General features: G+C 44.1%; 1 protein-coding gene across 3 annotated transcripts in view; it reads right to left on the bottom strand.

Annotated features, from left to right (window-relative positions):
• The window catches only part of KLHL6 (kelch like family member 6), a 60670-nt gene that overhangs the window by 15355 nt on the left and 30677 nt on the right, over positions 1–14638 (bottom strand). For all 3 annotated transcript variants that reach the window (XM_067738195.1, XM_067738196.1, XM_067738197.1), the window contains exon 3: positions 6686–7135. In XM_067738195.1, coding sequence (XP_067594296.1) covers positions 6686–7135 — 450 coding nt within the window. The remainder of the gene's footprint in view (positions 1–6685; positions 7136–14638) is intronic.

Consider the following 14638-nt stretch of genomic DNA (forward strand, 5'->3'; position numbering starts at 1 on the left):
GTAACAACCTCATAGGTTTGTCATGAGGATTAAATGAGATAATATATTTAGTGTGCTTGGCCCAGGGCCTGATGTATAGTAGGTACTCAATAAAGGTTATCGGTTGTAGATTTTGCTACTTTTTAAGAAGTTCAGGTCTGTCTACCATCAAATGCACTTTCCTGCCTCTTCCCTCTTGCTTGGTCAGAAGCACTGAATCCTGGAATTTCATTTCTGGCCACCTTCCACTCCCCCCTGGTTTCAGTTTCTTGATGATATCCCAGACTTTGCTCGCTACCAGGCCTTTTCTGGAAGAGAAGTCCTGAGGGCACATAAGAGCATCCAGAGACTTAGGAGAAAAGAACCAAAAGGGAGCAAGGATGTGTCCAAGGAGGTTGGGGGACTGGGTCCCAACATCAAGCATATGACCCTTCAGAGCCTTGAACAAGCAAAGAAATCCATACCACAGATATCTGAACCCAGCTGAAAGAGCAGAGGTTTAGAGTCAAATACACCAGAGTTCCATCCTGGTTCCACCACCGATGGCCATGTGACCTTGGAGAAGCAACACAATCTCTGTAAATTCCTGTGATCATTCCTATGCTACCATGCCACTGTGAGCATTCATGAGGTTGTGATGTAGAGAACTGAGCAGAGCACCTGGCACACGCATGGCCCTCCACAGCTAGTCACGGCAGTAGGAGTGGTGGGAGATGTCATATTGTTGTAATTAATGAAAAGGGAGAGCTGCCCTCCTCCTGGTTCCAGCCATCCCTGGGCTTGATGGGGAAGGTTCTACAGGGGAACTGATGGGAGACAGAGAGGCAGCAGCACCTATTTCCCACATGGCCAAAGCAGCTACTCTTTCCTACAAGGTTAAGCTGACCTAATATGGATTATGGAACTTCAATCTTGCCCACAGATGGTGACAAACAGTTTACCTGAGTCCACAAGTGGTGAATCCAATCAATAGTCACATGTAATCAGATCAGCCAACACCCAACCTCTACTTTCCCAGAAGAGACTTTGTTTTTCTGTGCCAATAGTCAGATACAGTAAATGCTGCATCCTCAGTTATTGAGGCCAGACCATGGCCATCAAGTATGTGGCAGGACTCTCCTTTATGGGTCAGCAGAAAGGAGAGGAGGTGTGTGGCAGTTTAAATCCTGGGCAATGGGCTGAGACCGAGGCCACTGACAGTGGAAAGGCCAGCTGGGATAAGGGTGGAAGGGGTGGTCCCGAGAACTTGGAGGCACTATGAGAAAACCAAGCTGGTAGGAGAGGAATGAGCAATGAGTTGGCACCAAAGACAAACTTGGCCGATCTGAGATTTCTCCCTCCAGCCTCTAAACCTTCCTTCCCACAGCTGAGGGACAACCTCTAGCACCCATCTGGTCCTCTTGCAGGAAGGATTTAGGGATTATAGGGCAATGCTTAGAGGACAGCACTAGCTTCTCAGAACTGGTTCCCTGTGACCCTTACTCTGGTTCTGAGAGCCAAGCCTCAGCCTCCTCTCTGAAGCCCCCCCCCATCTTATTCATAGTGTCTGCTCTCCTGCATCAACAGCCTGCTGACTAGCAGGGGACCAAACCAGCCATGATCTTACTCCTGACTCCCAGGGCTGGCATCCCGGTCCTGAGTCCTGGCCTGTGGAAGACTCTGCTCCCACTGACTGAAGCCTGCATTCCTGCCTGCTGTCTGCATCTCCCCATACTATCTGTCCTCGATTGCCCACACTACCTTCCCAACCACTTACCCTGTAAGCCACTTGACATTATTTTCAATGTCATTTTGTTCTTTCCTCCAGGAAGCCATTCTTGCCTTTCCACACCTGTTCCCACAGTCCTGAATTTCCCTATCACAGCGCTTTTCACCCTCATGTAATTTATTCTAATGTCCCTGATGGCAGGGATAGCCCTTTTCTCCAATGGATCCTCAGCACCAAGAACAGTGCCTGGAGCTTGTGGGTTTCCATAAATGTTGGCTGAATGAATGAATGAATGAATGGGCAAGTTAGTTAACCCAGGACCTGATAAAGACTTTTTTTTCCAGTCTAGATCATTGTGGTAACCAGCTTCCACAATGGCCCCCAGCAATCCCCACCTCCTGGCATTTACATCCTATGTTGTTCCCTCCACATTGTTCCTGGGTTGATCTCTATGCCAATAGAATACAATAGTGTTGGTATACCACTTCTGAAATTAGGTTATGAAGGCACTACAGCTTCCATCTTGACAGCTCTCTCAGTCCTTCTTGGGTCATTTGCTCTAAAGAAAGACAGCTGCAATGGAGAAGCCCAAGTAGCAAGAAGATGAGGCTTCCAGCCAACAGCCAGCAAGGAAGTGACTTCTGTCAACAATCCTGCGAGGGAACTTGCAAGTGGATCCTCCAGCCCCGTTTGAGCTTTGAGATGACTAACTGCAGCCCCGGCCAACAGACTGACTGCAACTTCAGAAGAGACCCTGCGCCAGAATCACCCAGCTGCATCACTCCCAGATTCCTGCAAACTGTGAGATAATAAATGTTTGTTGTTTTAAACAGCTGTTTGGGGATAATTTGTTGCACAGCAATAGATAACTAATACAATCATCTAGTTGATGGGACTGGCTGGGTATTGAGACCTGCCTTGTAACTCGGAACCACAGGACTGCCAGATGGTGGCACCATTACCAAATTGTAAGTTCAGCTACGTTTTGCAAAATATTAACCCCAAAGGCATGACAAACGCCAATCTGAAGTCAGAGATGGGCAAGTTTGTTGCAGACACACGGAAGTAAGTGTTTGCCAAAGAATCACATGCAACCATCAGGGCCTACACAGTTTATTTTCAGATTGTTAGAAGTAGAGCAAAAAAGTTTCCCCTTACTGATTACTCATTGTCCAAAGAACCTATGTGAGAGCACCAAACAGAAGTGACCAAACTGCTTGGATAAAGCTCCTCAGGGTGAGCTTCTGCCCCGCTGCCCTCAGGAGTAGGTCCTCCTGACAGCACACATATCAGAGCAGCCTTTGGTATAGATCAAGTTGGTCCCTGGAGACTTAGGAGGCAATGAAATGAAGGGGTAACTTTCTCTGCCCCAAAAGACCTCTCCCAATGAAGGTACCAGCTACTTCTCCTAAATCAAATGTAAGTTGACATTTGCTTTTAGGGTTCTAAAACTTCCTTCTGTTACCACCTCCATGAGCTCAGAGGAGGGACAAGGTTAAAATGGAGAGATAATGATAGGACAAGCAGGGTTAAAGTTTGGGAAAGGAAGGTTAGGAGGAGAAATGTGTTCACAGAGTATCCTCCAGGCTTACACTAGTGTCATTAGGAATAAAGCCAAGATCACACAAGCAGCGAGAAGGCTGGGAGTTTCAGGGAATCAACTAGCAATGAGACACAACTCAGAGATCACAATGTTTGGTTGGTTCAGTTACCTAGACTATAAAATGAGGATGAGAAAATGCCCTGAGCAGGATTTGGGGCAATAAGGCAGAAAAAAACTAGGACACAATGAAAAGAGAGATTTTAGCCTCAGAGAAAGAAAATGCTTGATTGTGGGAGATAGAGTACCATAAAGAACTGAGTGAGAATAGGAACAGTCTTTATTTCTGGGGCACTTAACATATGCCGGACACTGTGCTAGCACATCTCATTCATTATCTTATTTCATTCTCAAAACAATTCTATCAGTTGGTAGATATTGTTTTCCCCATGTTACAAGGACTGAGCCTTACAGCAGCTAAGTAGCTTGCCCAAGGTCACACTGTAGGTAAACTGTGCAGTCAAGATTAAAGCCCAGATCTGCCTGACTGGGAGCTCAAGTTCCTGACATTTTCTAGTTATCAGAATTCTCTCTCCTCCTATATCCAAAGCTTATAATCCCACTCCCCCATCCCCACCCCATTGCAAATACAAAAGGCAGAGCAGATATTTCATAGCAGCAGTTTTGCAGAAGACATAGTAGGGACATTTTATATAAGAGGAAAGCCTTTATCACCTGCATTTCAGGGAGTTAGGAAATGGGAAGCAGAAACGAAAATAGCAAGAATGTTGAAAGTACAGTTGATCAAGACCCTATACTTTGGTTTTTTTTTTTAGTTTTTAAAAAAATTTATTTATTTTATTTTATTTACTTTTGGCTGTGTTGGGTCTTTGTTGCTGTGCGTGGGCTTTCTCTAGTTGCGTCGAGCAGAGGCTACTCTTTGTTGCGGTGCGCAGGCTTCTCATTGCGGTGGCTTCTCTTGTTGCGGAGCACAAGCTCTAGATGCGCGGGCTTCAGTTGTTGTGGCTCACGGGCTCAGTAGATGCGGCGCATGGGCTTAGTTGCTCCACAGCATGTGGGATCTTCCCGGACCAGGGCTAGAACCCATGTCCCCTGCATTGGCAGGTGGATTCTTAACCACTGCGCCACCAGAGAAGCCCCAAGACTGTACTTTAAATGCTGAACTGAGAGCAGTTGCAGAGATTGATCTTGTCTTCAGGAATATGAGGGCTTTCCCAGTGCTGAGCCAACTGCCAGTGACCCACATATCCAGCATAGGACCCTTGTGGTTATCTGGTCTTTCTCTATCAGTCTGCTTATCACCCTTCATTTGCTTAGTGTCCTGTCTTCTCTGAAAGACCATAAGTTTAGTAAGGTAGAGACTGTTTTATGGTGCTTGGTGCCATGTCTGGCATATAGTTGGTGTTCAGGATTTATTTGTGAAGAATGAAAGTATAGCATATGAAATTATAGCACTAATGGCAATATTAGAAAAAAAATCTCAAATTAGTGACCTTTATTTCTACCCTAAAAAACTAGAAAAGGAAGAGAAAATTCAACCTGAAGTAAGCAAAAGAAAGTAGTCAAGATTAAGGTAGAAATAAATGGAATAGAAAATGTAAAGACTGTAGAGAAAGTCAATAAAACCAGAAGCTGGTTCTTTGAGAAAATCAATAAAATTGATAAACCTCTAACCAGACTGATCAGGAGAAAAAAGGAGACACAAATTACCAATATCTGGAATGAGAGCTATAACATCACTACAGATTCTACAGATATTAAAAAGGATAATAAGGGACTACTGTGAACAACTTTATGCCAATAAATTCAGCAACTTCTATGAAATGGAAAATTCTTTGAAATATACAAACTACCAAAGCTCATTCTAGAAGAAATAGATAATGTGAATAGCCTCTTGTATCTATATAGCTATTAAAGAAATACAATTTGTAGTTTGAAGTTTAAAACCTCACATACACAAAAAATTCCTCCTGGTTCTGATAGCATCACTGATAAATTCTACCAAATATTTAAGGATGTGTTTGCAGAGTGAATAAGTGACAATGGATCTGAGGACAACACAGAATTAGAAAAGGACAGACAGAAAAGAAGGGGCTCCCAAGGGGCCTCTGAAAGACAATTCCTAAACTATTTTGGCTAATATTTCTACCAATGGCCTAATGAAGAAGGCTTGGTAGCCAACCTCAGAACCATTGTATAGTGGTATACACGTATGGCTGTTCATGTGTACAAACGTAACAAACTGCCCCTCTATCATTACTTAATGATTATTTTGTTCCTCTCCACTAAGCCTATTCTTGTCTTTATAAAGTTCTGAATACAACCTTTCTTCAGGAATTGTTAAGGAGAACCAGGTAGATACAAGTGATATGTTTATTCACTATCTTGGTACCCATTTATTCATTCAACAAACATTAACCAATCCCTTGTTATATATCAAGGACTCTCCTAAGGTCTGGATGAAAAGTCCAATAAGACATATTTCCTACCGTAACAACCTCCCTGTCTAGAGATATTTACAGATGAGGAATTCAACGGTTAACATGCAGTGGTTGGTGCTATGACAGAGCAATACTCCAGTGCTATGAGACTGACAGAGGCCTCTGGAGAAGGTGATGCCTAAACTGAGTTTTGAAGCTGGAGCAGAAGTTAACTAGATGAAGAAGAGGAAAAAGTCATTTGAGCCGCACCTGCATTAGCCTGAAGGCTGAAAAAGCGTGTCCGCTTTGGGGAATTACAAGCAGTACACTCAGACTGTAGCAGGAGAGAGAGGTTGCAGATGACACTAGAGCAGCGAGCAAGAGACCAGGCTCAGAGAGTTTAGGCAGAAGTGTGGGCTTTATCCTGAAAGTGGTGGGGAGCCAGTGAAGAGGCTAAGCCCAGGAGTGAAATGATTAGGCTTGAGTTTTAGATCACCCAGCTGATGAATGAATTGCAGGGCGGCCAGATTGGGGGCAGAAAGCTGAGTTTTGAGGAATTCTCAGAGGTTCAGGAAGGAAATAATGAGAGTCTGAACCTAGGTAATGTCAGGGGAGATATAAGAGTCTCAAGGTTTCCCCAGAGTGGACAAACTGGGAAAGCAGCAGCCCTGTGGAATGGCGACTGGACAGGGCACACTCCCTTCATGTGTGTGTCTCCCCCACCAAACTCCCACCCTTACACAACCAGAAAGGGGAAGGATGTGCCAGGCATGGTGCTGGGTGATTTCCAGATCTCACCTAATTCTCTCAGTAGCTGTCTACCATGTAGTATTATCGGCATTTTACAGATCAGAGATCCAGGGCTTCTGGAACTGCCTGACTCAAACTATAAACATCTACAGCATCTACTTCTTGATGCCCTAATGATTTGTGAGCCAGTCTCACCTGTATCTCTGGGAGGTCTGCTAATTCCTTCACTTCGCTGGTTATATACGGCATCTCTCATCATCAACTCACCTCATTGCCAGAAAGGTGGTACATCCTGGCTTCCTGTAGCAGCGGGAAGACCTCTGGGCATTGTCTGATGAGAGGATCCGCTTCCACCATCTCCACAAAGTACCATGGGTCCAGAAGCGGCAAGCGCACGTTCTCCAGGACATAGGGGAGCAAGCAGAGTCGTTCTGACTGTTTGTGCCTGACCCAGCTCATCACAGTCTCAAACACCTGAGACTCTTCTGTCACATAGAGGTCATCGCTCTTCAAGATGTGGTACAGGGTATCCACAGGAAGTTCAAGGAACTCTTCGGAGTTCAGGATCTGCACGAAGTTCTGGATGATGTAACTTTGAACCTGCTTCTTTAGACTGTCCAAGGAATGTGTGTCTGCCAGCCTCAGTATTCCAACACAGTTTTCTGGGTTCAAGGCTTCTGTGAGGAAGCTCGCACAGGCGTCCACCATCCGCAGGAACTAAGAGAACAGAAGGGCAGCAAATCAGGCCAGAAAATGACTAGTCCACAAGGAGGTTTACCAGTGAGTCGTGTGTAGTAGCAAAAATTTAGAAACAACCTTAGTGACCCAAAGTAGAGGACTAGCTAAATAAATGAAAATACATTCATATTTTTGACAGCTGTATGGTCATTAAGAAAGCACGTTGTAGAAGAATAGTAAATGACATGGAAAATGTTCATAATGTATTGAGTTGAAAAATCCATTCACTGAATCTTGATCAAGTGTCTAGATTTAATCAGCAACTTACAGGAAACATAGGGGAAAGAGGAACATGTTAAATGACACCACGTGAATACAATTAGCAAAACCCAGACTGTGGGAAACTCTACAGAGCAACCAGTTCAGTTTCTTCAACAAATACATCAAAAGGGGAAAGAGGAAAAGGGGGGTGGGGCAGGGAGGGAGAGCCGGAGCACAAAAAGAGATTTAAAAGATATATCAACCTACTACAAAGTATGCAGCTTACTTGGATCCCTGACTTAAACAAAATTTTAGAAGAGAAATGTTTACAGTGACCAACATTTGGTGATAGGAAGCAATTATTATTAATTGTAAGTGTGGTAACCATGTTGTGGTTATGCTTAAAGAAAACTCATCTTTTGGAGCTATATACTGAAATATTTTCAGGTGAAATGAGAAGGCACTTCACAAAATCATACATACATTATGATCCTCTTTTTATAAAGAAAAATATATATTGAATATAGGCATAAAAAAAGACTGAAGGATATAAACCCAAATATTAACAGTTGTTAATCTCTGTGTATCAGGTATCTTGGGACAAATTATGCTGCAGTAACAAACAACCCTCAAATCTCACGGGCTCACAACAATAAATGTTATTTCTCACTCACATTACAGGGCTCACAGGGCTTCAGTCCAAGACCAAGGATGATGGAAAAGCTCTTGACATGCCAGTTTTGTGACAGAAGGAGAAAAAAGATGGCAAACTACACAAAGGCTCTTAAAACTTTTGCTGAGAGGTGGCACATGCCATTTCCACTCACACTTAACTGGCCAGAGTAAGTCACAGGGCAAATTTGTTGTCAAGGCAACAATAATCCTCCCACAGAAACAGGTCCCATAGGAATAGATGGAATATACTGTATAAATAATACAAGGCACCACACTCTGTAATAACACTATGAGATTTTTTTTTTCTTTTTTTCCCTTTTTTCTTTTATTTATTTATTTGGCCGAGCAGTGCAGCATGTGGGATCTCAGTTCCCCAACCAGGGATTGAACCTGTGCCCCCTTCATTGGAAGCATGGAGTCTTAACCACTGGACTGCCAGGGAAGTTCCGAGATTTTTTTTTCTTATTTTGTTTATTTATATACTTTTTAAATCTTCTAAAATGAATAAGTAACACTTTTGTAATAAAAAATTAATTTGTAAAATTGGCTTCCATGACATTTTTAAATTATCATCATCTTCATAAGAATATGAGTCCCATATGCGTATATAGCACTTTACAGCTTACAAAGCCCTTTTGTATTCATCATATTATTTAATACTCATTTTACAGATGAGATGTCTCAAATGCACCTGTCCATTCTATTTGCTGCTCTCTGGAGCTCAGCTTTGAAAGAGTTTAACTTCCTACCTTCCCTCCTTGTCCACTGGGCCCTTTAGAGGGTCAAGTTGTCAGTGTTCTTGGTTCGATCAGTTAGAAGAAGGATGGAAAGAGGGAGGCTGAGGGGACAGGGCCTGTTGGGGAGGGGTGGTCTGAAGACGGGGCCTACTGAGAGTACAGATGGGCCGGCCTGACCAAGTGGGAGGGTGCAGCCTGCAGAGGAGAAACTCTAATGACAGGAGCTGGGGGTGGTAGGGTTATGGGTCCTGAAGGGAGGGGACAGGACTGGTCTGAGGGTGGACCATATTGACTTAGGCTTTGTTCTTCACTCCAGAGCATTCTAGGGGGCACACGTCCCTAATATGGGGGGATCAATCCCAATTGCAAAATATTATCTTACCCTGTCAGACCACACTTTTCAATTGTCAATTCAGAAAACACTGACCTGATGGTCAATGTTGCAGAACGCCTAAATTCTGCTTCAGACCACCCTGTGAGCTGGCCCCAACGGCCTGCAGATCTGCTCCTCGCATGAGCAACTGAGGAAACAGTTGAGACTGAGAAATCTAACACCTGTTTAGTTGTTTGCAGATTTTCAGTTCAAAGAGTAAAAATATAAAACCGAGACCAAGGCTCGCTGAGCCCTCAGAAGCTGTAACCAGAGCCCTCTGCGGCTCTGCCCACAGAGACATCATGAGGGCTGAAAGGGAACTCACTTAGACGGCAGCCTCCAGAGCAGAATGGCAGGTACGCCTTGCCAGCATTTGCCTGAGAAAAAGATGATATGAAAATCAAAGAGATTTTCTAAATATGTAGACTGGCCCTGGGAGGCCCCCTAAGAACCTGGTAACAAGGTTGCCTCTGGGAAGTGGAACTGGTGGGCGGAGTGAGGGTAGACAGGGAGAATTACTTCTCACTGTTTACCTTTTTGTACCCCAATTGGGTGCCATGTGGAGGAATTATCTATTTAAAATAAATGACATTTCTCACAAGTAGAGAAAATACTAGAAAGGAATACATCAAAATGCTAATAGTGGTTATTTCAATAGAGTTTTGTAGATAAAGTTATTACAGTAATTTGTCTTTTAGACCTTGCTGTACAGACCAAGTTTTCTACACTGAGCATGAAGTTGCTTTTAAAATCAGGAAAAAATAAAATAAATACTTTCTTGTGATTTTCAAGTACACAATGAGAAAATAAAATAAAATGTAAAAAAAAAAAAAAGTGCACATACTAGGAGCCAGCCTAACCAGCTCATTTAACACAACAGCACTATAAAGTAGGTATTTATTATCACTGCTGTTTTATAGATGAGGAACAGATTCAGAGAAGTGAGGTAATTTCCTCAGAGACTTACAATGAGAGGCAGAGCTAAAATTTGAAATAATCTTTCTCAGTCCAAAAATGCACATTTTTACATTATTTCAAGTTGCCTCCGGTCAAATAGTGTGTGCACAGGACAAGGGCTCGGCAGATGCCCAGGGTCATTTGCACACTTCACTGGAAAACTCAGATGGTCTGATCTGTCCAGACCGAGGAAGGCCTGGCTGATAAGATGCCAGTTGCTACCCCTGTGTGATAAACACCAATGAGCAAAGAAGGGAACAAGGAAGGAGAATAGAATCAAGTACCAAAGCTCCCACGTGTGAACAACAGTGACCCAGACGTGTCTCTCCCCACTCAGAAACCATTCGTCCACCTGTTCTTTTCCCTAATATGTATTGAACATTATTAGATCATAGGCCCTCAACCAGGGCTGGGGGTACAGAGGGGAGCAGAAAGAGACACAGTGCCTGTGCTCATCTGAGAAGGTAGACCGGTGCAGGAGGCAAGCAGGAATCAAATAATCACATGGAATGTGTAGAGTTACAGCTAGGATAAACACTATGTAACAGTTCAGTGATTCCACTGCCTGGACTGAGAAAGTCCACTCCTACCCCTCAAGCTGTGCCCAGTGTGGCTCTAAGTCAGCACTGGGACTCTCCCTGATGGAGTCACACCTGTCTACTCACCTTCTCCAAATAGCCCTAAGCTCACCTGTCACAGTGCCTTTCTATGCTCACACCATTTCCTCAGCCAGGACTACCTTTGTCCCTCATTACTACCTGCTAAAATCCTGCTTTCCTCACCCAAGCAAGTCTGACTCTGGGGCCCCACTTTTAAAGAAAGGACTCAGGATAGCTTATCCTAATTGCAACTGAGAACTCCCCTTTTAAGTATACCTCAAAAGGAAGGAAGAGTTGAGTACCATGGCCATCACTTTATCTACAGGGCTGTTTCCTTCATTCAGAGTTGTTAGATCTGGGACCAACGGATGCTCCAGAGAGTTTATGAACCCCTACATTGTATGCAAACATTTGTTTGCACATGTGACATTTTTCTGGGAATTGTGTTTGCAGGAGACACTGGGTGGCTCTCTGGTATCCATCCACCCAGAGGACAAAGCCAATACAAGAGGGAGAGCCAACCTGAAGGACCAGAAAGACACAGAGCCAGAGTCTTAATCAGACTGTGCTTTGAGCCTTCCCTGCCTCTGGACATTTAAAATTCTGGGTCGATACTTGGTTAAGAAGGAAGAAGGAGAATGGAAGAGAAGGGAAGGGAAAAGAAGTGGAGAAATCCTACCTATTCATGAAGTTCTTTCTGAAAAGCCATTTCCTCCTTCATGGTTTCTTCAATTGCCCAATATGGAATCAATTCCTCCCTCCTCTGGGCTCTACTAGGCAACTCACTCGCCCCTCTAGCAGAACACTGTACTGCCTTGTACTATGGTCAAGTATCTCAAGGGCAGGTTCTAGGTCATCCGTGTGCTTTTATTTCCAGGAGCACCTAGCACAAACTCTGGCAAAAGGAGAGAAAGAAGGGAAGGAGAGAGAGAGAAAGAAAATATTTTTCAGATACCCAGTAGGTACCAAGATCTGTACTAGACAATTTCCCGTCCATTATTTTGTTTAATGAATAAATTTTATTTTTTAATGAATATATTTTAAGTAGGTATTAATATTGCCATTTGTACAGAGGAGGAAATAGAGAATTCAGAGTTGAGTGTGTTGCCCAAGGTCACACAGCTGGTAGGTGGTAGAAGTGATACTGGAGATCACCTGGCTAATTTTTCTCACTGAGCATCACCTTGCCTTTGTGACTGTTGCATTGTTGAGCTAACAAAATTCCAGGAGAGTCTGAAGAGGCCTTATAAGGAGAAGGGTGAGTGGGAGTTCTCCAAGTTGCCTACATTCCCTCCAAAATATGCTTCAAAAACATTTTTGAGTGCGAGGGTTGTGTAGGGCAGCATCATGGGATACCAACCAATGGCTGGGAAACTGCTGATGTGCAGGGCAGTCATGGGGACAAGAACTTGTTCTCTTTAAAAATATCTGGTTTTGGGCTTCCCTGGTGGCGCAGTGGTTGAGAGTCCGCCTGCCTATGCAGGGGACGCGGGTTCGTGCTCCGTTACGGGAAGATCCCACATGCCGCAGAGCGGCTGCGCCCGTGAGCCATGGCCGCTGAGCCTACGCGTCCGGAGCCTGTTGCTCCGCAACGGGAGAGACCACAGCAGTGAGAGGCCCGCGTATAGCAAAAAAAAAAAAAAAAACCTGGTTTTGCTTCTTCATATTTAAGATTATTTAGGACTTTAGGATAAGTTTTCTGTCTCAGCCTGTTCCAATGACACATGAACTTGTTTATTAAAGCTGAGTGATGATAGATAATGGCAACAGTCAACTTCCTATTTGGGAGAACATGTGAGTAAAAATTTACACCCAGGCACCTGACTCTAACAGGGAGACTAAAAATACAATGAAAGAAACCACTTGAAACATGGCTGCAGTTCCCATGAGAAATGTCTGCCTCAAAGAGAGTGCACCCCTCCCTCCCCATCTCTACTGCCCCTCTTCTGCTTCCCTTTATGCTCTCCAAAACCAGGCGTCCTAAAGAACTTCACCACTGTAATTCCACAACTCACTAGAGGTTCCTTCCACTCCAGAATAACTGAAGTACTATTTTGGTCCAAATCAGGAATTCCATTGACCATAGTCCCTACGTGGCCTTGGAGTTCTTGCAAAGGGTCTATAAAGACATTGATATTCTTACCTTCAAGTCCCAACAAATCAGTATATGTGAAGAGTGTGTTAGCTGTCGATGAGATGAATAAAATTCAAATTTATCTGAGAGTGTTTCTGAATTCATTGTGAACTTTTGTCACTATTTTTGTCTTCCCAGACAATAGATACTAAACGTAAAGCCATTCTTTTGTGAGGTCTGTATTGGTATTAAAGAGGGGTCTTCATACAAATTGTAAATTACCACTGATCCTAATCTTCCACCTTTGCCTCTCCCTCCCTCTCAAGCCAGACACCCGCCTCTGACTCTGTGGGAATACACTCTCCCACCCCTCGGATGGCCTCTGCTCCCTCCAGACTTTCAGTTCTTCCTCTAGACTTGACTGAAAGGTCTGCTAGTTCCTGGAAGCTATACAGGGTGGGCAGGAAAGGAAGGAGCTAAGACCTGCAAAAGGCCCACTCACTAAGGGGGGCAGGTGCTGGGGGACTGGGGCACTTAGAGGTGCACCTACCTCAGAAGTGGAATCAGAGGGAAAGGGGAGGGGCAGTGCCCAAGGGTGTGGCAAGTTTGGTAGAGACTCAGGCAACAGACAGCCCCTGAGTTCCCGGAGGACATAGCGGGGGCCCCAACAGGCTAGCAGGGTGCAACAGGGGATATATGTGGGCTACACTAAGATTCAAGGGGATACATGTGGGTCACACTAAGATTCAAGGGGCAAGTCACAGCTGCGGCTTAGTGACTCAGCCCAGGGAGAGGGTGAAGGCCAGGGAGGGACATCATTGTAAGGACTAAATAGAATGATTGTGTCTGGGACGTGGTTGAGGCTCAGGATGTCGGGGAGTTGAGTATGTGTGCATGTGTGTGTGTGCGTGTGTGTGGACACGTGTGTAGGGCACAGAAGAAAGTACCTAAGCAGGAGCCAAGTCCTGAGAAGCAGGTCTATGAATGCAGACAGCTGCAATAGGTGGGGTAGCAGGTAGAGAAGGTGAAACCTTAAGTCTTTGCTTACAAGTTCCTTCTGCCTGGAATACGCTTCTCCAAACTCAACTGCCACTTGTTGAAATCCTACCCATTCTATGAAGTCCACCTCCTTCAGAGCCAGAAATTTCTCAATTTCTACATCCTGCCTTGGGGTCTGGAAGCTCATTGGGAATCCTCGTTTTTGAGGCTTCAAGGGTAGTAAATGGAGGCAGGTACAGGAGCCAGAAGTTCTGGGCTTAGACCCCAGATCAAAGCTCCACCACTTGATGAGCTGGACTCTCTCTGAGCCACAGTCTCCTCATCTGGAAAGTGTTGGGAATAATAAACCCACCTTACAGGCTCATTAGGAGGGTATTACCTGGCTTGCTCACTCTCAGAAATACTGTCAATATCAAATGGGATCATGTAGGGGAAAGAACATGATAAATTGCTACTTAAATGTGATCTATATTTACAATTTTTATCTTTATTTCCCCCTGATAGCATCTCACAAAGTGCCTTGAACGTAGCAGATACTCAGTACTTTGTGGTAGTTAGGTAGCAGAAAAAGTCAGAATCTGGTAGCAACGTGGATTGTATTACAGCTAAAACCCCACATCCCACTTCCTTATTCCACGATCTATAAACAGCAACTAGGGCATTCCAGGCTTACTTACTCAGGGAAGGATGAAAGGGTAGATGAAAGAAGACAATTTTGGCTTTTGTGTTTCTAAATACACTTTTAGAACTTACACTAGAAAAATAGTTTTGAAATACCGATTAGTGGTAATAACTGGGCCCTTTGACCTTCAAAATCTAGAATCCTAAAGAGTGTGTGCAAAAGTTTATGCCAAAACAGTAGAAATA

The sequence above is a fragment of the Pseudorca crassidens genome, chromosome 5 (genome assembly GCF_039906515.1).
Source record: "Pseudorca crassidens isolate mPseCra1 chromosome 5, mPseCra1.hap1, whole genome shotgun sequence".
NCBI lineage: Eukaryota > Metazoa > Chordata > Mammalia > Artiodactyla > Delphinidae > Pseudorca > Pseudorca crassidens.